Source organism: Anser cygnoides, chromosome Z, assembly GCF_040182565.1.
Source record: "Anser cygnoides isolate HZ-2024a breed goose chromosome Z, Taihu_goose_T2T_genome, whole genome shotgun sequence".
In the NCBI taxonomy this organism is placed as follows: Eukaryota; Metazoa; Chordata; class Aves; order Anseriformes; family Anatidae; genus Anser; species Anser cygnoides.
In genome coordinates this window covers 72,422,272-72,450,137 of record NC_089912.1, presented here as the reverse complement: position 1 = coordinate 72,450,137, position 27,866 = coordinate 72,422,272, and the positions used below count along the sequence as shown (strand labels likewise).

General features: G+C 42.5%; 2 protein-coding genes across 7 annotated transcripts in view; one reads left to right on the top strand and one right to left on the bottom strand.

The window, feature by feature from the left end:
- DDX4 (DEAD-box helicase 4) overlaps positions 1-18,480 on the bottom strand; it is a 35,295-nt gene extending 16,815 nt beyond the window's left edge. For 2 of the 6 annotated variants that reach the window (XM_066987984.1, XM_066987985.1), the window contains exons 1-8: positions 18,417-18,480; positions 17,801-17,889; positions 13,959-14,178; positions 9,572-9,640; positions 8,494-8,565; positions 6,429-6,515; positions 5,703-5,786; positions 3,662-3,709 (exon numbers count right to left, since the gene is read on the bottom strand). In XM_066987984.1, the coding sequence (XP_066844085.1) occupies positions 3,662-3,709; positions 5,703-5,786; positions 6,429-6,515; positions 8,494-8,565; positions 9,572-9,640; positions 13,959-14,178; positions 17,801-17,889; positions 18,417-18,465 (718 nt within the window). In that variant the 5' untranslated portion in view covers positions 18,466-18,480. Of the gene's footprint in view, positions 1-3,661; positions 3,710-5,702; positions 5,787-6,428; positions 6,516-8,493; positions 8,566-9,571; positions 9,641-13,958; positions 14,179-17,800; positions 17,894-18,328 lie in introns of all 6 variants that reach the window. The other 4 variants (XM_048049406.2, XM_048049404.2, XM_048049407.2 and 1 more) reach the window with 4 other exon arrangements.
- A 3,242-nt stretch (positions 18,481-21,722) lies between these two features.
- SLC38A9 (solute carrier family 38 member 9) overlaps positions 21,723-27,866 on the top strand; it is a 43,641-nt gene continuing 37,497 nt past the window's right edge. The window contains exons 1-2 of the mRNA XM_066987986.1: positions 21,723-21,878; positions 27,508-27,659. Of these exons, the coding sequence (XP_066844087.1) occupies positions 27,556-27,659 (104 nt within the window). The 5' untranslated portion in view covers positions 21,723-21,878; positions 27,508-27,555. The remainder of the gene's footprint in view (positions 21,879-27,507; positions 27,660-27,866) is intronic.

The window sequence follows — 27,866 nt, the reverse complement described above, 5'->3', positions numbered from 1 at the left end:
ATTTGTCCCTCTCTGTCTTTCCAGATCATTACTGTCAATGAGTTGGCATACAATAACGGTGCACTCTGTACAAACTTCTGCCACATGGGTGATGTGCACCTGGCTTTGTCTTGATCTTTGAGTAACTGGTATTTGTTCAGGTCACCATAAACCACCTCCAGCATTGCTAGTTCCCTCAGGTACTGGATAGCTCTCTCCCTGCTGGTCTACTTGCCTGGGTGACATACATCTTCCTTGAAGGCATATCCTTCCTTCACACCTGACAGGAGGCCCCTCCAGAGGCTGAGGGCTTGTGCCTGTATTGCAGTCACTTGTCAATGCCGCCTTCGTAAAGAAGGATCCCAGCTGCTTGGCTTCCCTGCCCTCTCATTCCATGCCACTGGCCCTGCATCAGAGCAGCCAGGTGACAATATCCTCACCTGGATGACAGCTGAGAACTTTTCACATATCTCACAGCTCACTCAGGCATAGGGATCAGGTGGCTGCTATCACATTTATAAGATCTACTTCTCCCTCCGTTTGTTCTCAGGATGGCTCAGTGCTGACCCCAGCAGGCAGCTCAGCACCACACAACTCCTCACTCTCCCCAGGTGGAATGGAGGGACTATCAGAGAAGTGCAAGAACTCTCATGGCTTGAGACAAAGACAGTCGACTAGGTAAAGGAAAATAAAAACAAGGAATGAAAAGAATTCATCTGCTACTTCCCATTGGCAGGCAGATGTTCAGCCACTTCCAGGGAAACAGGGCTCATCATGTGTAATGGTTTCTTGGGAAGACAAACATCACCATTCCAAATGCCTCCCTCCCTTTGCCCCCCTACCCCCTCTCCTTCTTTCCCCCATATTTTATTGGTGAGCACGATGCCATATGGTGTGGGATACCCCTTTAGTCAGTCTGGGTCAGATGTCCTGGCTCTGTTCCCTCCCAGCTTCTAGCACATCCCCATCCTCCTCACTGGCAAAGAAAAGCAGAAAAGTCTTTAACTCTGTGAAAGCACAATTATGTGACAATTAAAAATACTGCTGTGTTGTCACCACTATTTCCATCCAAATCCAAAACACAGAATCGTATGAGCCTCTAGGAAGAAAATCAACTCTATCCCTGCCAAAACCTTGATAGCCTGCTTTGGAGTCAGTCACCTGCCTTGCCCACTTCTTCCTCCCTCCCCTTCTTAGTAGAAGCTTCTTCCCTTACTCAACAAGCTTTCTCACCCATTGTTTCTTCTTGTATATAAGAGCAACTGATACCAGCACAGGTTGGCTCTGTGGTACAGCTGCAGGGCCTGTTGCAGGAGTTAGAGCAGCACTGAGTGTGGCTCAGTAGGCATAGGCCAGATCACTGCACGTTGCAGTGATCTGTGTCTGTTTGGAAGTGCCATGGTGATGGCATGCCTTTTTCAAACATTTTACCAGTTTTTCAGGATTCTGCGCTTGTTCGGGGGTGAAGTTCCAAAATACTGGAGGTGCTCACTGTCCTAGGTGCCTGCCCATATCCTCCCATACTCCCTGCCACTCAACTATCCTGCCTCAGGGTGGACGTCTGGGTGGTGTTCTTAAAGGTTTAGCAACCTGAAACACATTCAGGAGACATGGCAATAGAAACGTGCTCATTTAAACATCCCACGGATATTGATTTCTCAAGAGCTATTGTAACTAGCCTGGAGAAAAACAGGAAAACGAAGGAGAAAGGAAAGGGGAAGAAGCAGGGGAAAATGTCTCCCCTGATTTCCCCCCCAGATTGGCTCGCAGAAGAGAAAAAGTACAGTGTGTAATTAATAGTTTCCAAGAGATGGTTCCCAAAGTACAGGAATGACAGCAATGGTGAGTACAAACACCAGACTAGTCTCACAACCACTAATTCTACCATATCATAAACCAGTGTTACATAGTACAGTGAACTACGATCCTAAGCCAGCTCCTAGAAGTGATAAACAGCACGACAGGGAGCCTACACAGCAAATAAGGTGTTACATGAGAACTCTGGGAACAAACACAACAACTCGGAGCAAAATGATCAATGTGGTGACCAGCAACAATTAAACTACCAAAATGTTTTTAAAAAGTTTGTTGTAACATGCTTTGGTGTACTGGGTCTGGCTGGGATGGAGTTCCCTTTCCCCACAGCAGCCCATACAGTGCCGTGCTCTGCACCTGTAGCTAGAACAGCCCTGGTATCACACCGGTGCTGTGTTTGTTGCTGAGCCGTGCTGGTACAGTACCAAGACTGCCTCCAAACCCCCCAGCGCCTGCAGGCTGGGGGTGGGCAAGAGGTGGGGAGGGGACATCGCCAGGGCAGCTGACCTGAACTGACCAAGGGATATTCCATAGCGTGAGATGACACACTCAGCAATAAAAGCTGGGGAAGGGGGGGAGGGGGTTTGTCGTGAAGACTTCTGTCCTCCTGAACAACTGCCACGCATATTGAGGCCCTGCTTCCCAGGACATGGCCAAACATCGCTCATTAATGGGAAGGAGAGAATTTTTTTCTTCCCTCTGTGCTTCTGCACGGCCTTTGCGTGTTTTTTGCCCCCTTTCTTTTCCCTTTAATTAAATTACCTTATCTCAACCCGTGAGCCTTTCTTCCAGCACACTTTCTTCTCCCCACTCTCTTCTTCTGAGAAGGGGGAGTGAGAGAGCAGTTGTGGTGAACTGCAGCTGCCCAGAAAGACAAAACCACCACATCTGGTCAGATCTTTCATTACCTCAACGCATGAAGCCCCACCATTGATGCCAAAACGACTGTTGTGGTTTAACCCAGCAGGCAGCTCAGCACAACACAGCTGTTTGCTCACACCCCCTTATCCCAGAGCAATGACAGAGAGAATTGGAAAAAACAGTGAAACCTGTAGGCTGATAAAGAGAGTTTAACAGGACAGAAAAGCAAAGTAATAATACCAATAAAAGAATATTCAAAACAAGTAATGCACAATGCAATTGCTCACTATCAGCTGACTGATGCCCAGCAGCATCTGAACTGCAGCAGCCTTACCCTGACAGTCAATTACCCCCACCCTATTTTATTGCTAAGCATGACACCGTAAGTTATTGGACACCCCTTTGGCCAGCCTGGGCCAGCTGTCCTGGCTGTGTCCCCTCCCAGCTCCTGGGGCATCCCCAGCCTCCTCGCTGGCAGGGCAGCACGAGGAGCTGAAACGTCCTGGGCTCTGTGCAAGCACTGCTCTGCAACAACTAAAACACTGTTGTCCTATAAGCATGATTCTCATCCTAAATCCAAAGCACAGCACCACATCAGTTACTAGGAAGAAAATTAGCTCTAACCCAGCCAAAACGAGGACATTGCTTCAGATCAATCTTGAGCAAAAAAAAAATCTCTAGCAAGAAACTAATGTCAGTTTTTAAAATCTTGCATTGTTACCTCCAAAGCAAGCTTTTTTTTCCCCTAAAATTAAGTAAAGTATCGTGAGTAACAAGAAATTCACACACGCTTATGGTTACAGCCCCTTCACTTTAAGAAACTCAACCCCTCCACAAAATCAGATGCATTTTGTGCTACACAGCCGGCTCCTCCACATACGAGAAGTCAAACTTCATGATCATCATGGTAATTTCTCAAGTGTTAAGAAATATTTAAACCAGAAAACACTATCCTGTTATTTCAATAGCCACACATTTTTAACATCCAGTCCATGAAGGTTCTGACCTTGGCATTCACTTATGGCATGCATGTTGTTTTCATGATCACCATCACCTGAAAAGCAAAGACATTTATTCTTAAGAGTGAAGAAATGCAGGTCTTAACAGACAAAAAAAAGTGTATTAATGTTGAGCTATTACAACAGCACACAGGATCCTTTTTCAGTCCTTAACCTTACTATTCACAAAATATAAAAAGCCTCAACCCTAAGTGGCAGCCTCCAGCTACTCTATGCAAGCAGTTGTATTGCTGATTTTAAAGAATGGTAAAAAACCTTTAATACAAGGCCCTTCAACAAAAAAAAAGAGGCTACAATTATAGGTAAGAGATGCATGACTGAGTGAAGAGTAAGGACAACAGCAGAAGGTGTTAATAAGTTCTCCACTCAAGTATTTTTCTCAAACCATTCAAAAAATATTTCAAGACTGAATTTTACAACTGGTACCAGAGAAGTATGGTGATGGTGCAATACCTCCTTTGACTTCATTTAAATTCTTCCTCCCTGCACCACCACAAGCACAGAAGAATAGGATCAGGCCATCTTATTAATCTGATCGCGCATTCTAAACAAGATTGAATTATCAACTCTGGACGTAAATACTAGCTCCAGAGAGGCAGAGAGGTCAGAATTGTTACTTGGACCAGGAATACTCTGTTCCACATCAGGACTTGAGCTATTTATTCTGTGAAATCACAGCTGCATGGAGGTGGTGACAGGGAAGACAAGCAAAGATGCAACATTCAATGCATGTAATCACTTTTTAATAGACTTATTTTTCCATCACAAGATCTTCTTTGCTTACACAGTATCTAATAACAAAATGCACAAAACTATTTAAGGAAAGCCAGCACAGCCCAATCTTCATTACCTCTACAACCTCTGTTATAATGGCCTTACCCCCATTCAGAGGGAGGAAGCACAGCAACCTAGTAGCACTCCCTTCTGCTGTCCAGCCACAGAACACAACTGTTAAAATAGCAAGCTCACCTAACATCAGCAAAGTTCTTTTCATTAGATACAGAAATGTTCCCTTACTATACAATGGACACTTTCCCATGCAACTACCAAACAAATCTTTCCACATGACAAGAAAAACTGCTACCTGCCAATTTCCTTAACAAACACTAAGTACTAACACTTCACACAATAATACTGAAAAAGGAACCAATTACTATCCTGAATTAAGGATGCAGTGCGTCCACCACAGAGACATGTTAATAACCAAACAGTTGAGTTTCTAAATATCATGAACTGAACTAAATTTAATCTGAACAAACCTAATTTGAATTAAGCCACAGAGGCAACTCAACTGCTTTCAGGATATTAACAAACACACCTGAAAACACATACTAATCACTGCATCTTTTCTATGGTGAAAAATTCTACTTTTGCCAGTATCACAGAAAATGTTCTTATATTCAGAGTATCCATCATCCACACTACCCATTACACTAGTTTAACAGTATTTATAGTTTGAATTACAAGACTTTTGTGAGTGATGGACTACTAGGTAGCAAAACACACAGGCTGCAACTGGCATCGGTGGCAAAAGACAGGACCATAAGGGAAAGTGCTTTTGTAGATGGAAAAAAAAATAAAATAACGTCAGCAGGAAGATGTGGCCTCACAGAGCTACAGAGCTTACACATTCTCAGCCTGGACAAATATAAAACTTGCCCTTGGAGGTGAGAGGGGACAGAAATCTAGAGTGACAATAGCAAAGCTGAAGAAGTTCTTATAGGTTTGCTTTGAATTTTCTGTTTAGCATTTCTGCTTCTTTGTGCATTAACTTACACAGCAGTAAGAGGACCAAAAAAATACAGACGACAACAGCTTTGAAAATCTAATTGCTGAAATTTATCTAAGTTACAAACATGTCTAGATTGGGCATGCAAGCAGGCCATCTAGCATTACAATAGGTTCTTAATTCACACTGGGAGAAAAATTAAGCTAACAGCATTTAGCAAAGCTATGAAGGTACTGCATTGCTAGAAATCAGCAATGAAGAAATCCAAAATGTTCACCATGCTACTAAACAGTCTTTACCTGAATGACCTCCAAGTGCTCCTCTTCCTCTAGGACCAAGAAAACTGCCCTGCGGAGGTTTGTCTCTATGCTCATTTCTAATACCTGTAAGTAATATACAGTATAGTAGATATAGCATCCAACATTAAGTCTTATGAAGTACTATGCTTAAAGCTAGTATTATACAATCACAGAATATCCCAAGTTGGAAGGGACCCACAACGACCACTGAGCCCAAGTCCTGGTTGCACACAAGACCACCCAAAAATCAGACCACGTGTCTGAGAGCATTATCCAAACACTTCTGGAACTTTGGCAGCTCAGTGCCATGACCCAGACCCTGGGGAGCCTGTCCCAGTGCCCGAGCACCCTCTGGGTGCAGAACCTTTCCCTAACCCCCAGCCTGACCCTCCCCTGTCCCAGCTCCATGCCGTTCCTTCAGGTCCTGTCACTGTCCCCAGAAAGCAGAGCTCAGCGCCTGCCCCTACGCTTCTGCTGTGAGGATAAACTTCCCAGTAATACTCCTGGATAAACCCTACAGTGTAACAGTTTCAAAAGGTTCTTTATAACTCCCACCTATGCTGTATTATTCCCAGCAACACCATCTTGCAAAGAAGGTATCTATATCCCATAACACAGTTGAGGAGAGGTATTTCACAATTTTCACTTTTATACTTGAGTTCTCAGAGAATCAGAAAGAATGACCAAAGGTACATTTCTACACAAATCAGTCAATATAAAACTTACTCTTGTCTTGCCCGAAGACACCAGGAACTCCTCTAAAACCTCCTTTTTGTGCACCAGGATCTTCTTCAATGTCCCTTTCTTGAAAATCTGCAGTACATCGTAGCACGCAACACTTTTTTTGTTTGTCCAATTTTGCATGTACAAATCAAGTGCCTTTTATTTATCTGTACAGTCTTTGTTTTATGAATTCCATTAAGTACAATAAAACTAAGCCATTTGCCTAAACATGAAAGATTTTTTTTTGCCAAAAAAACATGAAGAGAAGTCTACTGTCCCCCCTGCTTACTGCTAGAATAAAATCCAACATTAAATCTTGAAGTATATGATTTAACACACTTGCAAACTAGGTTTCTGCTAAGCATGTCTTTGGTTTTGATGCAGATCAGCTCACCCCTCTGGTTAAGCCACAGGAAAACTGATACCATTTCTGCATTCTCAGTTTTCATAACCAGTACCATAGTGAGGTAGTATTGTAGTTTCTGCCTACTATGGACTGAGAATTTGAAAACAACATTTGAAATACTTTACATAACTCTATTATATTTCTCACAATCTGTAAGCCTCACATTAACCCAGATATCCCTACTTTGTTGGCAGAATGTTTTTGACTTTTGCAAAGCCATAAGAAGAGAGAAAAACAACTTTACACAGTTCTTGGGAGTTACACAGGACTGTATCATAAAACTCAGTAGTACTGGTATAAGTCAGTAATAAATTTGAGAGACTTTCAAAAGGAAATATAGTAACTCAGTGCAAGTATTTAGATCTCTGGATTCCTTCAAGCATCCTCTGCCTTTCAGGATTGTCAACTTCTGTTTTATTATTACTCGAAATTGCTTATTCAGTTGCTTGGGCAGGCAGCGCCAACTATTTTATATTTTTTCATTTCTTACTCTTTCCTATTCACCCTCCTAATGCAGAAGGAGAGGAAGAAACAGCCACACACAATCAATCTATTTCTCATTTCAGCTGGAACAGTTGTAGGTGTTGCCTAAGTTCCAGGCAGGCTGCATGTACCGCTATTTACTTGTTAATCGCTATTATTCAACTGAAGATTTGTTCTATCTTGTAATAATGAAGACCATCTTCTGCTAGAAGTTCTCCTACCACGGCATCTGTAGCTCATTCACCCATGCTTGGTGCACATGTACATGTATAGCCCATCATTTGTGTTTTTCCAAATGCAAAAAAATTGCAACTTAAAGGCTTCCATGCAAGACACAGGCTAAGTATAAACATTCATGAGTATCACAGACCTTAAATATAGGTTGTGAATTATTCTGCAACAGCTGAAGAAACTACAGTAGAACCGCTAAGCATCATCCCACAACAGTGGCAAAGCGTTGCTTAGTCAAGTCTACCATTCCCCTACCACAACAGGCATCAATCCAACAGATGAATAAATCATGTAGAACTTTCTTAAGGAGTAGATGTAACTCAAAGTGTCTGCACAGACTGAAGATGCTGTGCTGCACAACTGGTCTGCAGGTGAGCTTCCACCACCCAATGTGCTTCCGACCGTACCCAGTGGGAGCATATGGGGTAGTACTACAAACTGGCAATTACTAATCTCTTCAACGTGCATCACTTATGAGAGCAGCATTCACCATGTAAGCAAGAAGAGAATGGGGATTTAATACTACTTTATGGATACTAGAGAGAGATGACCTTCGGGTCTTGCACAGGAGAGCACTGGTATATTCCCTACACCTGGGGGTATATGTGAATACTAATATTCAGCTGTCTGTTGTACTACACCATGACCCAAAGCAATGATCAGAAAATAACCCCCTCCAGGGAGAACAGAATAACGCAGAGCTGAACAAAACACTTCCTTTAACACAAGGCCCTGCCTTCAGGCAAATACGGTGGGGGTATTTTGTTTTGTGCAGTCAAAGCTAGGGAGTGATGCTGCTGCCCACATCACACAGAAACAGGGGTCAGTATTAGCCTTCAAGACACAAGCACTCATTTTGCTCTGCCACAACAAAATGACAGATGAAGATCAAAAACAACGTATCAAACACAAATGGCCACTAGAATCAGGGACACTCCAGAAAGTTACCTCTGTTCCCAAAACTCCTTCCGCTACCAAATCTAGGCACCAGTTGATCTCTGTTCAGACGCTCACCAGTATCTACAATTAAGAAACAGAATCAACTTAAATTCATAGTTTTGAATGTTAAGGTAGTTCTCCTGTTCTGCACATCAGTGAAGAGCCTGGACGCATATTCCTGGTAATCTCATAGGGAGAGAAAAGCTGCTGCAAAGTCAACCTGAAGCCTTCCTTTCCCCAAGGGAGAGAACAAGAGAAAGTCCTTCAGCTTTGCGGGACAAATGCTCCTGCCCCCTACCCACTCTGCTGGCCCTCTGCTGAACCTGATCCAGGTTCAACATCTTTTTTTTTTTAGCACATGATCCAACATCTTTTTTCTCTCTACTGTGTGCCCAAAACTGAACACAGCATTCTAGGCACGATCTGTCAAGTGTTGAGTAGATGTCAACAATCATTTCCCTTGATCAGCTGTACTCTTGTTAATAGATCCAGAATACTGGAAACATTTACTGCTGTACACTGCCCCCTCAACTCATCCCCACCCCAAGCCAGCCAAGCACAATTTACGGAAGTTAAATTCACTCCCAGTCACCTTCACTGTCATGTGCCTGCATTCGCAGACCAGTCTGTGAATTACCAGTAAACTACAGTAGTCTGCTTCACTGTTTAATGGCTACAGTAACGTTAATGGAAAAAAATGAACTAAATTTATTCCAAAGTTCAGATAAATTACAAAATTACTAAATTACACATTAGTATGCAGCTGACAGCCAGACCCAGGTCATCTTACTATATTGGCAAGTGAATACACCAAAATTATTTCAAAGGGAAAAAACAAAAATCCACCACATGATGCAGCAAGATGCCCGTTCATAAGACAAAGAAAAAACAGACAAAGCTTAGGGCACACGTAACTACTGTTTTCCATACAGAATAGCATCACTCAGCAACAGTACTGCTACTAACACAGACTTGAGTTTTTATAATCTACTTGGGTACCACAACAAGGTCCTCCATCCTAAATGTTTTGTCCAAAAGCAAAGTTTAATCATCCCCAAAACTACAAATTTTAACGATGCAATCCTACCTCTGCTCCTACAATGTCCTCCAACATCATTCTGCATGTGCTGACTTCTGTTGGGTCTTTCACCAGCACCTGGAAAAGGACAGTAAGAAAATATGGCTTTTGACACTGCCTCCTGTAACATTCTCATATATAAAGCAATGAAATACAACCTATACAACTTAACAGTAAAATCATAGGACAGAATGCACACTCAGCAAGTTTACAGACACAAAACTTGGATATAACACAGGGCTGTGCTTCACTGAAGAGGGACCTCAAGCACATTGGAGATGGTGGGAGGCAGGAACCTCTATGTTCAACAAAGAGAAATGCAAAATCCTGCACCTGGGAAGGAATAACCCCAGGCAGCACTACATAATAGGACCAGCCAGCCAGCTGGAAAGCATCTCTGCAGAGAAAAGCCTGGGAAATGTGGTGGATAATAAGCTGAATATAAGCCAACAATGTGCCCTTGCAGTAAAGGAGGTCAACAGCCTTCCAGGCTGCATTAGGAAGAATGCTGCTAGGTAGCGGAGGGAGGTTGCCCTCTAATGAGACCACATCTACAATGCTGCGTGTGGTTCTATGCTACCATTACCAAAGAAACATCAACATACTAATGTCCAGCAAAGGACCACAAAGATGAGGGACTGGAATGTGTCATACAAGGAGACTGAGAGCTGCGACTGGTCTACCTGGAAGCAAGAAGTCCCAGGGCCTCTTATGTCTTAACAAGGAGTGAAGACAACAGTGTCAGATTTTTTTCAGCGGTATACACCAAAAGGATAATGGGAAATGGACACAAATTGAAATATAAGAAACTCCATTTAAACATAAGAAAAAAAATGTTGTTCCCACAGTAGTTAAATACTGGGCAAGTCATCCAGACAGCCCGTATAAACTCCGTCCTCAGAGAATTTCAAAACTTCGTTGGACAACGTCCTGAACAGCTTGCTACAGTCTACCCTTCTCCATGCACACATTTGGACTGTCCCACCTTCAGAGGTGCCTTCCAACCCAAATGGTTCTGTAACAGCAAAGTTCCCTATTCCACAGTATCAAACTCAAGATCAGATTACACAGCAACCATTATAAAGATGACACCTGAAATCAAGACAATCAATCTGTAAGCTTTTAGACTAATCCGTGAGTATAATACATACTAAGGAAACACAAATACTCTTTTTCTTCCAAGTTAAGACAGTTTAACATAATCAAAGCTACCACTGAAAAACACTAAGCACTTGTGCTTTCCCCAATACAAACATATTAGTTAATGAAGAGGTCACCGGTATGCAAGAAGAGCTTGTCATAAAGGAAAAAAAGAACAAACACTACGCTTGGTACCTTACCAAGTTACTCTGTTAGGAGACTTCCCTTCTAAAATTCCAAAGTGTTAAACTGCTGCTTTTGTGGCCTGAAGAATGTTCAAAATGGACGTTCACTTGAAGATTCATGTGGGTAGTTCATAGCAATACCAGTATGAACATCAATGTAGCAAGAAACAAAATTCCTAGCCAATCATTAAATCTGTATTCTAGCATTTATCACATGATAAATTGCCTTCCCTTGACCAAGTCAATTTGCCTTGTAGAGATGTGAGGACTCTTCCCTAACTTTTGTTCCTAACCCTTTCTAATATCATCACTCCTCTTCCACTGAGATATCCACACCTTAAATACACACAGTTAATTCAAAATTTTGGAAAGCACATCATGTGCCCAGAGAGGTTGTGGAGTCTCCTTCTCTGGAGACATTCAAAACCCGCCTGGATGCTGTCCTGTGCAATGTGTGCTAGGTGACCCTGCTTGGCAGGGCAATTTGACCAGACGATCTCCAGAGGTCCCCTCCGGTACCAACCATTCTAATATAATATAATAATAAAATACTTTATCAGTAAAACATGTACTTTGTTTTGTACTTTTTGTTCATTCAGCCATTCTGTCCCCCAAAATTTCTGCCTCTTCTTAAGGAAGACGATAGACAAAAACACAGGTTTATACAGCTAAGAAGACAGAACTGATAATCAAGTAACTTGCTTTCATGATATGCTTAGCTCATTCACCAACAGAAGACCACGCTGCACCATTACCTTCCAACCAACCTATTGTGATTAGTTACAAGAAACTACAGCAAGATTTTATTTCTACAATTACCATTTGCCTACTACACTAACTACTGATGTGACTGGTCATATACAGAGTCTGGAAATATCAAAATTTAGTGATTAATTGATCACTATCACTTACCACTCTAAATTTACTAACTTGATTCAATTAATACTTGAAAGACTAAGAGAAAGAACACTGTGCAGTTTAAGTAAAAAAGTATGTAAGCTATATGAAACAGCGTAGAAAAAAGTTTCTTCAGAACTGAAAATTCAGAATAGCCAGCTTGTAAACAAAGGTATAGCTTCTTCATAAACGCAAGAACCAATTCAGTGATTTAAGTCAAAGCAGAACTTTATAAAAACTAAGTTGCAGTTGTGATACTTTTTAAGCTTACACTCATTACAAGAATTTACACAAGTACTACCCCTAGATACTGATTCAGAAAGTCAAAATGGAAGTTTAGCCTGCATATACTAGTTCTACTCGTGCCATTTCAAGTCAAACAAGTGAGCTATATTATTAACAATAATCTATATAAAGCCCAGAAGTGCACTGCAGACAATACAGCAGCCCATGAGCTTTATTTAAGAATCAGCTGGAAGCCTGGAAGAAAAAAAAGGACAGTTTCTTCCATAATGTTGTAGGGGAAGAATAATTAACACCAATGCACGCTTTTAAACAAGCTTGAGAACAGATGCATGATCTTATCAACTAAGTGTCTCACCTCCGGACTTCCTGAACGGTTTCAGTTCTTTAAAAGCGCTTATTCAAACAGCATAGAAGGTTTGCTTGTATCTAGCGTAAGTAAGCAACCTCAGTAATATAACCTGTGTTTGAAAACATGGTTCGAGTTCCCTACCAACTAGAAATAGCCAGAAAGATTGAAATTACCTGTTTCAGCCTAACAGAAAGTGCTTACACTGATCCAAAATAACATGTGCCTAGCTCAGTGAAGGAATAATGGTTAATGATGATACTGGAAGCATCATCTTCAGCAAGAAAAGCCTTCCATGCCACAAGTTCAGTACAACAGACATAGATAATTTCTAGTTATTTTCGTTATATGCAATGGAAAAGTTAACAGGCAGAGTTCACAGTTAGTCAGAAGGAGTTACAGAACCCATGAAGCTACATTCACTTCCACCTAACATGCAGCACACAACCATTCTTCATGAACCCTGCCTTTCCTGTTTGTTCTTTATCAAACCATTACTGTAGTAACCTGAAGTTCTCACACAGCACTTCTTTGGTACTAGGATGAAAGCAACACCTATTCTCAATTCTTTACTTCCTGTAACTGCTCAAATTTGGTGTCCAAATAGCACCAGTAATAACTGGTTCCTGCCCTTCCTAATTTCCCAACATCCTGGGGACATGGAACTAGGTAAAGGTAAGTCTGCTTTTTCACTTACACAAAGAGGTAGGAGAATGATAAATCAACAATAAACATACTGCCCTGTTCTAAACACTCTTAAGCCATATTAACCTAATTTGTGCTAAATACAACTTGTTAAAACAAGTTTAGGTCGTGCTTCCACAGTTTTGTCAACTAACTATGAGCTATTTTTACCCCAGACGTTATTTGAGTAAGTTAAAATACCCCCAAGCAGTTTCAGCAAAGATCATTCCTAAGTATAGAAACTACATTGAGAATTCAGACTGCCCTATCCCACATTCTGTCTGTTCTAAGCAAAATTTGTTTCCTGATCTGGCTACTGTACAGGCACACTAAGTAAAGCCTGGGACAAACTACATCTAACAACAGCCTCAGCATGGCTTATTTAAACTAAAGCTTCTGTTCAAGTTTATAAAGGCATACTCTTCATTAAAGCAAGAGTGTTATATGAAAACTTGCCAAAACATCATTGTTTTGTCTTGTGTTCTTCTTTAAATGCAGATATAAGTTTCCGCTCAACAGCTTCATGGACCTTTTATTTTCAACATAACTGTCAGAATCCTGTCAAGACAGGACCGCTCAACATTGCATATAGTATCTATTCATTTTTAATACTGTTCATGTTTAGCATAGGCAGTTGTAAAAATGGTTATCCATCTGACAACTATTCACTCATTACAAGTCATACACTGTATTCAACACAACTGCAGTAAAAAAAAAAGGAGTGAGGGTCAAAAGGAAAGCCTGCTCATTATATTATCTGTACAATTTAATGCTGCTTACTGCATACAGATACATCAAGCTATCACAGTATGTTAGTATTACAGTTTTCTTTAGTTTCCTAAACTGTTCATGATAGCTCCCACAGGTATCAGTAAAATCTTAAGTGTCCTTAACATACCAAATGAGCTTCTGCTTTGACCAAATCCAGACGAGGGACTGTTTGATCTGACAGAGAAGCCAGATGGTGGGCCATTTGGTCTGCCAGAGCCAAACGGCGAGCCGTTTGGTCTGCCAAAGACAGGCGGTGGGCCATTTGGTCTGTCAAAGACAGGCGGTGGGCCATTTGGTCTGCCAGAGAAGCCAGACAGGGGGCCGTCGGGTCTGCCAGAGAAGCCAGCCTACAGATAGAAAAAAAGACAGCATGATGTTAACCTCACACCAAGCAAAAGTACACAGCTACAGATGCAGCTCTTTCCTATGTCTTGCATTTGAAAGAAATTGCTTTCTGCACTCACATGCAAGTCTTCTGGATATTTCTCTTAAAAGTTTCTTAAACTTCAGTATACAAAATGCATACTGTTCACACATCAATGTCACCAAAATCAAGTTGTACACAGCTGACATGGGGAGAAGTTTATCTTGCCTTGTCAGATTTATGGAGGCATTAACCATCACCTTGCTAACAAGCATATAATGCAAATACCAATAAAGAAACATTTATTGTCCAAAGCAATTCCATAACCTTTTAAAGTTTTTATTTTCACCTATTTAAGTTTAGGAAGGCTTCAGACTGTTAGCACCACGAATAAAATCCTGTTTTTATCAGCTTCACAACAGCTTTTCCAGGGTTTTTCTCAAGGATGCTTACAGAAGATCTTAACAGGAAGTATCTGAAAGATGCCCATCCCTCTTCAATTCTTCAAAGATTCACATACTCCATTTGAAACAGTTCAGAACAACACCAAACTCTCACATTGTACCATTAAGGTTAGTTTTATTTCCAGCAAAGGCCATGTTAAAATTTCTCCTGTTTAATAAAAGCTAGACATACAGTAGTAAGCCAAAACACCATCTGACTCAGGAACATCACAGAACTATAAAAGCTTTAACTTCAATATTATGCTTTTCTGATTTTACAAATAGCTTTCATAATTCTCTTTATGTGAACCATTACAGGAAACTAAATCCAAACAGTAAAATTATTATTCTGAAAGCGTATGTTACTATTCCTCTTTTAGCAACCTTACTTTTAGCCTCGCACATCTATTTGGATAGGCAATTCATCTCTCCTCACCCTCCCTACTCCTCAAGGCTCACCTGTAAGATCAGTAACACCAATGCCAACTATCATTATAGATCCTCCTCAAATTTACTGCAGTTTCTTCTGATACCACAAGTAGCACAACATTATTCTTTAGTTGTCCCATTACACTCCTAGATCTTATCCTTCATTTCACACCAGAGCATTTTGCTATGTAATAAAACAACAAGATTGAATAGGATAAATTTGTACACAAAATTTCACTCAGAACTACACCCTACAGCAGGTACCTAAGATCACCCTGCTAAGATAACTCCAGAACTGTATTTTAAGATTTCTTCTCACCAGCTCCCGAACTCTTGAGACCATTAAGCTGTACACAGTTAAACATATTACATGCAGACCTAACCGTAGCTTTTCTCCTTTCAGGAATCTAATTCAGATTAAACTCTATGAGCACCCTTCTCCAGTTTCAATCTACGTGAACCGTGTTTGCAAACTCTGGAATTGATAGTCCAGCTCACTTAGGGAAAAAAGCAGTAGGGACAATTCAAAGAAGCAAGTTAAACAGAAGACTGAGAGGAAGCAAACGCTCCACCTATTTCTGGATATATGACAGATTCTCAAGAGCTTGGAAAGAAAGACTGGGAAATACATCTGGAAGGGTCTGGAAATACAGCTTCTACATAAGCCCAGACAGGGTGCACGTCTTTGCCCTTCTTCCCTGAAGAGCTGAGTATTAAGAAGAGTTCTAAAATACCAAAAGCATTGAACCCCTTCACAGAATAGAGACCATGCTAATTTATTTTAGAAGACAATGACCCTGGGACCCCTTACATATATGCAGCTACAAATACAATGAAAATTTGGTTTATATGTGTTTAAGGCTGCTTGAAAGATCAGACTCCCGTCTTCTAACACTGTCCTTTTCCAAGCAAATGAGTCAACGTAACTCTCATACTGGTAGCATGAAGAAATAAGGTTCCACTGATTCCTTTACCAGCTTTGTTGGTAAAGTCCCTCTCAGCCATTTTCCCCTCAATAAACAGAGGGGTCTTCAGGTTAGAAAGTTAAAAGACCACAGAGAAGCACTGCACAAGCACTGGTATTTGGACAAGACAGCAGCAAGTGAACAGCTGGTGGGGAGGAAACCTCTCTTTGGCAATCAGCTTCTAAAGCAGCCCACCACATTTGCAAAAACATACTGTAAAGGTTATACCAAGTCCTACCTACAATCCCCATACAGGGGAACTCCTCATCTTTATTACTGCACCCATGCATTTAAGGTCATACAGTTTGGCAATAACATAAAATGTAGCATTAACAATGAAGATCAGCTGCAAGAGACTCACATTCCATTTGTTGCTGTGAATAAATTAGTGATTCGGTGACTATCAGCAGAAAGGGACAGCAAATACCAAAGGGCATCAACTGAGCTAAGAGAAATTAGAGTTCACATCTATGCACAGCTCAGAATAAGACATAATCCTGCTATTCCTGAGTAATACAGGTCCACCACCACTGCCCTTTCATTATTCAAGACAGTAATAAGGGCCATCAAACCGATCTGACTTGAGCAAAAAATATAACCTACCAACACCCAAAAAAACAGTGATCTTTTCTGTTTTATCTTACAACCTCAGATACTAGATCTGACATACAGAATAGAACATAAAGGCATTACAAGAGGAACAAGGGCAGGCAACAGAAAATTTCCATTTCAAGAGATACAGAAATTAGTAGACTAAGACTTCTCACCACAACTAATTTGCAATTTCAAGTCTCTACTCAACTAAGCTTTTGCTATTTCCCTTCCAGGCTGTGCAGATCCATTAGCTTATACACACAGGTCCTCAATTCCTAACCCATTTATCAGAATTAGTGAGCTACTGAACAAGTACGTGTGTCACTCCTTTGCCACACTTTTTTTTCCTTTTTTTTTTTTTTTTAAGAACAGGACCTAGCAGTAGTAGGCATCCTTTCACAACCCCATGTGAGGAAGCAACAGTAAGCACACAGGAGAGTTAACGCTTACTTCTGCACCAGACCCTGGAGCCTCCAGGGAGGCAAGGCACCTCTAACTTCTGAGAGACAGAAATTGCTGCTATTTCTTACAAAACCACAATCTTCTCAAAACATGATTTAAGGACAGCTACTCCCTGGTGCTTCAAGAATCACGGTAATGATCACAGCGTGGCAGCCACTTAGACTGCAGGTTGGACGAAACATGTAGCAGCCCGTCTAGAATTCAGAATAGTTCAGTTGGAAGTCAAAAATCATCTCATCCAACCACCTGTTCCACGGCTAACCAAAAGTTAAAGTCCAACTGCCTGACTGCTTCATGGTAACCAGAAATTAAAGTGTGTTACTAAGGGCTTATTATCCAAATACTTCTTTAACACAGGCGTGGGGCATCAGCCACCTTGCTAGGAAGCCTGCTCCACTTTTGGCCACATTCACTGCAAGCAGGTCTTCCCTGGTGTCCAGTCTAAACCTCCCGTGGGGGCCCTTTGTGCCTTTTCCTTGTGTCCTGACATCAATTCCCAAGGAGCAGAGCCCAGCACATCCCTCCCTGCTTCCCTTCTTCAGGGAACTGCAATTAAGCCACCTCTGAGCCTCCTTTTCTCCAGATTGGACAACCCCAGCGCCCTCTGCCTGTCCTCAGGACGTGCCTTCCAGCCCCGAAACCAGACTGGCTGCCCTCCCCTAGGAGCTTTCAAATATTTTTATCATTTTTAACATCGCTCCCTGCCCCGTACCGTCTCCTCTGAGGGCGGGACGACGGGCGCTGCCTCCTCCATGATCTCCGTATCCCAATCCTCCTGGTCCATGGTGTATGCTGCCAAGCCTGCCTGCAGGAGAACAACCATGTTAGTGGATACTACGGGCCCCCCTCACACACCCACGGGCCCCCCCACACACACGCATGTCCCCACTCCCACGGGACCCCCCACACGCACCCACGGGCCCTCGCCCACGCACCCACGGGACCCCCCACGCTCCCATGGGACCCCCAACACACACCCACGGGACCCCCAACACACACCCACGGGACCCCCAACACACACACCCACAGGCCCAACACACACCCACGGGAGCCCCCACGGGACCCCCCACGCTCCCACGGGACCCCCAACACACACCCACGGGACCCCTAACACACACCCACGGGACCCCCCACTCTCCCACGGGACCCCCCACTCTCCCACGGGACCCCCCACGCTCCCACGGCCCCCTCCCCCCCCCCCCCCGACTCGTCCCTCGGGCGCCGCGCAGCCCCCACCCACCCTCACCCACTCCCAGTCCGCGCCTAAAAAAAATGGCGTCCCCTCCCGACACCCCTGATAACGCCTCCGCCACGTGCTGGCGCGTCACGTGCCTCTCCCGCTGGCCAATAGGGGAGCCGGTCGCCAGCGCCACGCATGCGCGCTCGCCCTCCGGCGAAGAGGGCTGGGGTATGTCAGCCGTTAGGGCCGTTAGGGGCGGCCATTATCTGGGGTCGTTAGGTCACTGTGATGTCTGCGTGGGGGGGAGGGGAGGGTTAAGGCTGCCCCCGAGCCTCGCAAGAGAGCAGTTGGAGTTTGGGGGATGGGTTGTGCCCTGGTACCTGGGGGTTGGTTTTTTGAAACAACAGCTAATAGGCAGCATGCCCCTTTGCTAGAACGAAATACTTAATTACCTAATTTAAGCTAAAGTTAGGTTAGACAGGCTGTACGTTTTCAAAATAAAGCATGAAGAAGACTCCATTCCCAAAGTTTTGTCCTTACACCAGACTTGTAGAGGCCAGAAGGGCTGAAATCCTGGCTCTGGAGCTGTTTGTCTGTTGAAGTACTGAAGAGCACAGATAGAGTTTGTATCAGTACACTGCACCTTTTAAAAACCTTGGCAAGTACTCCAATATTCCTGCTCGTGTTTCTTAGCTGCTGATGCACTACGCATCTCTGTAACTTCTTCACAGTTGAACAGTATAGCTGTGGAATAATACAGCAGGACTTATCCTGAAAGGCTTAAAACCATTCCATGAATGTGATATATCCTCATTAACCTATTATACCACTTTCAATTTATTTTCCTCAAGTCTGAAAAGCTATTTGAAAAACCATATGCCTGTTTGAGAACTTTCATGTCTTCTGTTGTAGAGAAGCTATACTGTCTCTGTAATTCTCTGCATGGGAGGTTTGGATACACTCTTCTCATGACACCTGGAAAAGGGTTAGGTAGAAAGTAAGTGTGTGCATAACAATTTCCTTCTTTCTTTCTGTGTAAAAAATACTAATAATGGCTAATAATGATCAGGTTCTTAAGATTTAAATTATACCAACATTAAATTATTGGTTTTACTTATATATAAGGCATGCTTTCTCTTTACCCATTAAAAAAAAAAAGTTAACATTTAACAGAGTTTATGCTGTTCAATATAGATATCCTGATATGCTATCACTTTTTTTTTCTAGAAAGACATCTGGAGAAATATAAATATCAAGTTAAAAAACAAAAAAACACTAACACCAACAAAAAAGCAGTAATTTTATTAGCCAGATGACAACTATGGCTGCAATGATGGAAAAAAAATCTTTATTCATGTACTGTAAAGTTCTGTAATGCCTCAATTTATGAATTTGTGCATATTACTATTACCTTACAACTACAGCTGCAGAGCAAAGTATGCCTTAAAGATAAATCAATAGGTGATTCAACATAGTGCTTCACAGAACTCTTTTTAATAGCTATATTTAATATCTCTCTTTGTCTTACAGATGTATCAAGAGGTACTAAATGAATTTAAGTTCCCATTTTCCTAGACACTACCCAGACATGAAGCAAAAGACATGCTTTGCCCAGAAGGTTATGTGTCACCAGAACAGATAGCCCTAACACAAATACTGCAAGGCAGTTATGGAATGCACTTCTGTAAAGTCAGCTGTTGGCAGCATTTTTTATGAGGGGGCAGGGGAGTCACTACACTTCTCTTAGGCTTGCTTGCTGGCAAATCAATTGTTGCAATAAAACATTTTTCCTAGCATAACTCAATGACTAATTAATGACCAAGAATGCAACCATGTATCTTCTATGGTTATAACTATCTAAGTCTTTCATAGCACAGGACATAGTAGGCAGCCTTGCAAGAGTAAGACTAGCTTCTCGCATGCTGGAAAAGTTACATCTCTGCTTCTGTGTGTTTTAGTTTTATTCACTTCATAGTGCCAGCATGCAGTGTTCGCATTGCATTTCAGACTCAAGTGCATCAGGAGCCTGGACTTCCTGACTCCCTGACCAAAATCTTCAAATATCCAGAAGGTGCATTCTAAGGGTGGCTCAGGTGCAAAAGATGACAGTGAGTTTTCTGCATTACACACAGTAGAAGTTTTGGTCTGACTCAGCTTGCATGCATGCAGCCGAATTTCAGGGCGATGATGGGTGGTGGTAGTCTCTGCTGCCTCATTTCCTCCTGCGGTCTGAAATTCAGATTATGCAGCAGTTTTCTCACAGGAATAGTCCTGCTGCTTAGCCATGCAATCTGTCTTGGGCTGTGCTTGAGGAAGGAGTACAGGCTGGGACTGGTGTCTAGCTTGTTTTGAAATATCTTTCTCACGTGGGGAAGCTATCTCTGCTGTCTTCCTTACATGCAATGCAATTCAGCAGTTTCCCTTACCGTGAGCTATAAAAATCCCTACAGTTTTACTTTAACCAGTGTCTGAACTATGAAAAGGACATATTCCCAACTTGATTTAACTAGGAGCAACAACAACAAAGGGATTTTAAAACAATGATAGCCTCACGTAGGTGTGTTTGATTGCCAAGCATAAAAGGCTCTGGTAAATCCAGGCACAAGGCATCTCTCCTGCAAGACACTTTGATTCCATTTTCCAGAAACCATTGTGTGATTTGCCAATGTAGTTCAGACCTGCCCTATTACGGATCTGCTGTACCACAGTAAATCCCTCATAGTGCAAAATGGTGTTTTGTAGTGGAGAAGCAGCAGAATTATTTCTGTTCCCTGCTCTGGAGGAAAACTGAAGCTCCTGACTCTTTACCCCTTTGCAGCTGGGACAGTTATTTTCTTCCCTTCAGAACAGTGAATTTCTATGAGCACTAGTGCTATATTATATATAACCATTGTGTTTTGAATCAGTATTAAATGTACCTGTCTCTCTGTTTCCTTATTTTCCAACTGATTTAGTGTAGGACTTGTTAGTGTTAGGTCAGAGGCTGGACTTGGTGATCTTGGAGGTCTCTTCCAACCTAGATGATTCGATGGTTCTGTGAATTAAAAGACTACACAAGCTATCAGCCTCCCTATTTTCTTCAAGGTTTCCTCGTTTTTCTCCCAGCTTTGGGACTACCCTAGCAATGGACACCTGACCAATTGTCACTAACAAGTCCAATTCTTTTTTTCAGGGCTGTTTGGTACCTGCACGTGCATCCATACCTCGCTTACCCGAGAAGGCAGCCAGGCGCAGGACACGTTTAGTTACACACAGCACGTGTCCCCAACGGCAGCGGCAGGCCTGCTGCGGGCAGAGGCGCTCGGGTAGCAGCCACGGCGCTGCCTTTGCCCAGGAGGGGCAGCCACGGGGCCGCCACCCCGCAGGGCGCTCGCAGCCGGACCCGGCGCGCTGCTGCCGCTCCCCGGCCGGCACCGCCGCCAGCCGGCGGGGATCTGCCAGCGCCGCCCCGCTGCCGGCACCGCCCCGCTCCCTCCTCCCGGCCGCGCTCGGGCGGCTCCGCCGCGGGCCCGCCTGCGGAACTGCGCGGCCCGGCACGCCGGGAGGCTCAGCCCGCCTCCGGCCCGGCCCGGCCCGGCCCGCTGCCCGCCGCGGAGCGCCGCCGCCGCAGGTAGGGGAGCGGCGCCGAGCCGGGGCCGTCGGGAGAGCGGGAGCGGCGGGTGCCGGCCGGCCGAGAGCCGCGGCCCGGCGTGCCCGGTGTGCCGGGAGGAGGGCGGGCGGCGTGGGGGTCGCGGGGGAGCCGCCCGGCCGCGGCCCGGCTCCAGCGCGAAGCCCGCGGAGGAGAAACGTAACCGAGCAGCGGGCGTTGTGGTGGGCATGGAGGCCTCTGGGGGGATTCGTAAATCCTGGAAAAGCTTAAATCAGCCCTAACGAGCCCGTGGGCCCCCGTCCCTTTTAAAGGGTGGTGGGAAAAACGTAGATCAAGGACGAAGGCGCTAACGTTGTTTGCATTCCTATACCTGTGTCTTTAGAATTCACGCAAACACCTATATGCAAGTAACAAAGGCTTTAATTGTTGAAGACAAGTTATCGTTCCATTTCTTTTTAATTTTACGTAGGTATCATCTGTCAGTGGTTCTGCCCAAGGTACGCAGGAGGTCAACAACAGTACAGTTTGTATCGACAAGAGTGCTTTTTACCAAAGCAGTTATTAATTTACACTTGTTATGCATTTTAATCATCTTCAACCAATACAGATCTAGGAGAGTATGGACAAGCTAACTTGTGGCAAGCTGTGCCAGTTTTAAGGGGCTCTGAGTGTATGCTAATAGTCTTAGAAGCAGTATAGCATTCTTCAGTCCCTTTCAAGCTAGGGCCTATTGCCCCAGAAAAGGAACCAAGAAACTCTTCTGTATAACTTTGAAGTTCCTGTTTTTCGCTGTACAACGTGCTTATTTCTCACAGTTTCTATGTGCATAGCCTGCAGTTTACTTTAGATTTGTGCCATGACCTTTATTCATCCATTCATCAGTTCAGAATTTAAGAGAAGACCATGTCACGCCAAGTAGAACTTTTAAAAGTCATTTTCCTTATTTGAAGTAAATACTTGTATTAGTGGATTGTAGTATTTAAATCATGATTGTGAGGTGGGGTTATAAGAGTAATGGCTTTAAATAAGCATGAAACAGGTTAACTTGTCACAGTTTGATTTGTGAAATCTAGTTGTCAGGGAGCTATACTTAAAGGAACCACTAGATATCTCAAAGCAAAGGAAACTACTGCTGTGCATAACCATAAGAACAGTTTTTGGTGGCAAAATTGCTTCTGTAAGGCTTTAGTTGTAATTAAGCAAGTTAAAAAATAACAAGTTAAAGTTGATTTAAGTCTCTGATAATTTAAGATGCATGACTTCCAAATTAAGAATTAAGGCTTTGTTTGTGATGGCTTGTCCATTGGGTCTCCTTTCTACACAAAGAAACTGTTGCAGAACCAGTGCTAGCATCTGTGTAGCAACTTCACCTTTATTGACGTGGAGCTGTTGGATAAATAGCTCTCAGAGCTGCAGATGCTGTTTTGCCAGTATTTCCAGCTGCGCTGGCACCCCTGATGGCACCCTGGAGGCTGTGATAGTAGTTCCCCTCTCTGCCTTCTTCCACCTGACCTCCATGAAGAGTTCTTTGGTGAACAGCAGTCCTACAAACCAGCAAAGCACAGTCTGTGCTTGTGGGATGACTAGGATAACTGACTAACAACACAGTTTTGTGACGGCTGTGGTGTAAACCTGTTTGGTAACCTTCTGTAGCCTGGGCTGTCGGTCTGTACTAACCTGTTCAGGTGGGTTCTCACCTTAAAACATTGATACACATGCCTGTAGACAAACCAGATAGAAGCTTAGGTTCGCAGTACAAGCAAACTGTAACGTGGTTTTGTCTTCCAGTGCAAAGAAGACCAAGTCACAGCACAGCTACCAGGCTAGATTGAAGGTTATGAGTCTGCTGGGTCCTTGTCTTCACTCCCTGAAACTTTTCGGTCTTTCTCTTACCTCTTCCAGTATGATAACAAATGAGTCAGGTGTCCTCAAAGCTATTGTCTCCGTTTCCAAGCAGCTATACATTAATTCCCAGAGGTCCATTATAATTCTCAGAATGCAGCAGTGGCCACATGAAAACTGTGACCACAGTGTACCATAAGATACACAAACAGGATGAAGTTTGTCACGCAGCTTTGATTTTTGGCAATAATTCTTTATGCTTTATTTCCCAGTCTTCCTTATAGGATTTGAAGACTGTGTACAGAACCTGTCATATAACAGGTTTTTAAAAGATAAGCCTCCAGAACTAGTTGAGCAGAGATCAAATATCTAGTATAAAAAGCTTTAGATAGATAACTAGGACACTAGCTAAGTAAGCAGGTGAGAAGTGGTTATTGTAATGGAAAGTGTCAAGCAATAAGTCCAGATAGCATAACTGGCTCTATCCTGTGTATTAAAAATATTTATTGAGAATACAATCCAGTCAAAAGGAGATACTGGTTAAAAATTAGATAATTAGTTAAAAAGAAGGTTAATCAGGTTCATTTTTCTGCATTTTACTCTTCTGCCTGCAATTTTCTTTAAAGCTACATTGGTTCCAGCGACAGTCCTCACATAAGGTATCTATTTGTGAAGTAATTAATTTGCTAGTCATAAGCTTCACCTATCTGTTCTGAACAATAAGCACTTTTAAACCCTTTTCATCAATCCAGCTTTTAAGTAGGCCCTTAAGAGACAAATAAGAAACAATGCTTTAACCCAAAATCATGCTTTCAGGCCTAACTTATTGCATGCTGTGTCTTAAAAGGACTATTTTTCTTTATGGAATATTATAAAATGTTCTGGGTTCTTTATAGCCATAGTGCAGAGGAAGTCAGACTGCTGATCAGTGTTTTCTGCATTTGTCAGATTGAATTGCAAAGCACAAAGACACTGTTTAAGGGACGTTTTAAGGAAGCCGTATCTTAATTCAAAGCTGTTTCTTATATTAGCCTTTAATGTCTTCTTAATCCACACCATAAACTGGGCCCTGGGGAAAGAAGGGATCTCAGTAACGCAGTCTTCTGGAAAGTTCTAGCTAAAAACATTAATGAGAATTTGAGATTTGAGTTTATTTCCAGTTTCAGTCCAGCCACTAGGGACTTAAATTTTCATCTGCGTTTTTATAGCTAAATCCAGAGTGTGATTTAAACTCAGACAAAGAGGCTGCAGAATGCAGGAGTGAGGGATCTCAGCTTCTGAGAGAAGGGGGTGTGTGCCTGTGTGCCTCTTCATGAAAAGCATGCAGAATGTTGAGCTGGAAAAGACAATAGAATGGAATAAAAGAACTGTACCAGCTTATCCATCTTCCACCTGATGCTTACTATCTTACACAGTAAGAAAGAAGCTGTAAACTCTAGAAATGACCAATAAAAACAAAAAAATAAAGCCATAAAAACTGTTGTCTTGAGGTGCAGTCAGGATACGGAAGGGCTTGGGAATGGCAGAGGAACAGGTGGATAGTTGTAGCAGTGGATGAAATCTCTGGGGCCCACGGTTTTCTTTCAGAAATAGTTAGATGCTGGAGGAAGTAGATGTGCACTGAGATGAATTAAACTGTGGGAGTGTGCAAAGCATAAAAGGTAATCAGCAGGGAGGAAGGAGGTGACTAAAAGCTATAGAAAAATATGGGAAACCAATAGGAAATAAATAAACGAGGGAAGCTGTAAATGGGGTTTGGAAAGGAACAGTATGTCGCATGAAAGGAAATTAGAATATTGCTGTCATTTAAGAAATCTCTTTGAAAACACTGGTTGGTAAAGACAGGTTTGGAAAGCAATTTTGACAGCGTAGAGGAGGCAGAAAATAGAGAAGAAATGAGCAGGAATGTGAAAGCTGAGGGTCACCAGAAGAGTTTAGAAGAAAAAGAGAATGTAAGACATTCAAACGAAAGCCGAAGAACTAACAACAATGCTGTAGAAGGAAAGGACTTCAGCTTAAACTAGAGAGCGACAAAAATGGAAAAAGGTGATGCTACCAGGGACTGCAAAGAAGGCTTGCACAATTGTCTTATTATCACTGATCACTCCTTACGACCTCTTACAGAGCTAAAATGAACAAGCCAAAATAATGCATTTAAACTAAACTTCATTCAAGTCTCTCGTATCTTGGGCTGTAGTGTCATGTATGCTGAAGGCATGAGGGAAGTGTCAGCCGTTCCGGGTGAAATGGCATCAGCCCCGTACTTTGTACAAGCATGTACGTGTGTGCAGCTGGACAACAAGCCCCAGGCTTAAAACTGGTCTAAATTTAAAACACAGGAAAGCATGGTTAATTTTCTTTTGGATCAGTCTTCCCAGTCCAGTTAAACATGGGGATCACACAAATGCCCTTGTGCTGTCAAGGGCAGGACTGGTGTTTTCAGCAGCACTTCTGTGAAACTGGAGCCTCCAGTAGTTACCTCCAGTTGACAATAGAGATCTATCACCCGTGCTCAGCGCACAACAGAAGCCTGTTCTCTAAAATGTGCTTCCACGGCAGCTTGAACCAACGTTCGTGCTTTTGCATCCCCCCAACATCCCATGTGCTTCTTCACCATCTTTGCACGCCTCCCTTAGCAATGGCAGCTATTCGGCAGCCGGGAGTCAACTCAGTTGAAAATTGCTAACTCTCCTTTGTTTTTCATCCTCTCCTTCAGATGTAGAAGGATGATATCTTCATTGAATTGAAGATATTGATGAATATCCTCATTCTGTCTTACCATCCTGTGCCATCCTTCCTTCTGCCAGCTCTAGTTCCCATCCATCTTTCCATCAGCCTGTCTAACATACTAAAGCATCAGGAAACAGTCCCCCTAAAAAAGCAGATACCTCTACCATTTTTCTTCATATGTGAGGAATTCTTCAGGCAGTAGCAGGGATGAGAGCTGTTAAAGCCATTATATTTGTTCAGCTGAACATGAGACCACCGCAAGTCCCTTGTGAGGTCTGCAATTCAGTTTAAGCAAATAGAATTCCATTTGCTTAAAAGCAGTCTGCTTTTTAGGACTGCTCTTAATGCATACAACACCTAGTTATTAATGCATTATTAAACCACTCATTGCCTTCAAATTCAAAGAGCCTGAACATGATAGACTGCTATAATCTGATCTTTGTTATTGTTATGGGAAGTACACCGGAAAACTGCATATGTATTTGCTGTAAAGTCTGAAGTAAATTATTGAAACAATAGCTCTAATAACTGTGATAAATTTTTCTCAGCTGTTCTGTTACAAATTGGAAATACAACTCTTTTAAAAATCACGGTGGTCTTAAAGTGGGGCAGTAAGGACTGGGAAGGAGTCTCACGAAAATCATAGAATAAGACCTACATATAAATATACTTAAGATTACTTTCCACATGGTGGGCTTGATTCTTAGCTATGGTAGCTCAAAAGAAATTCAGATTCTGAGCGTTGCTTTTTACAAACTTGTTTCAGTCCCAACATAAAGACAGTATCCATCCTAATGCTTTAGTTTATATTGCCTGTTGTGGTAGTAACAGAAATTCAGAGCACAGTGGTATATTGACCACTTAAATGGGTAGTATGTTATAAAAATATTGTGACTGCTGTACTTAACCTGGGATGTTTGCATTATGAAATGAGAATTCTTAAGCAACAAATTAAATGGACTTTCTGTTTGTTTTCGCCTCAGGATCTCCTGAAGCTTCTGTGTGACTCTGCCATTGTTAAATTCATAACAGCTACACAGTTTTACTTAACTGCGTTTTTCTGTTTTCCTTTCTTTAGATTAGAATAACTGTCAAAATCTAGAAAAAATAGGTGAATCCATCAAATATGGAAGAGGACACCAAACCTCTCTTGATTCCTGTTGGAGGCGATGAAAGCAATTATGGAATCATGAATATACAGTTTAATCCAGAAGATTTTAAATGCAAAAGGTATGACAAATACTGAGCATACAGAATGATTATGTAGTAAAGAGTTGTTTAATCTTTGCTTCTAGCAACAGAATCCTATGAAGACAGAAAACTAACATTTGGAATCCAGTGTCTGAATACAAACAGTTCCTGTTTTGTCTCTATATGACGTTACCTCCAAGCACTGGATGAAGAGATGTGCTTATTGTTTTGTTAATAAGACTTTTC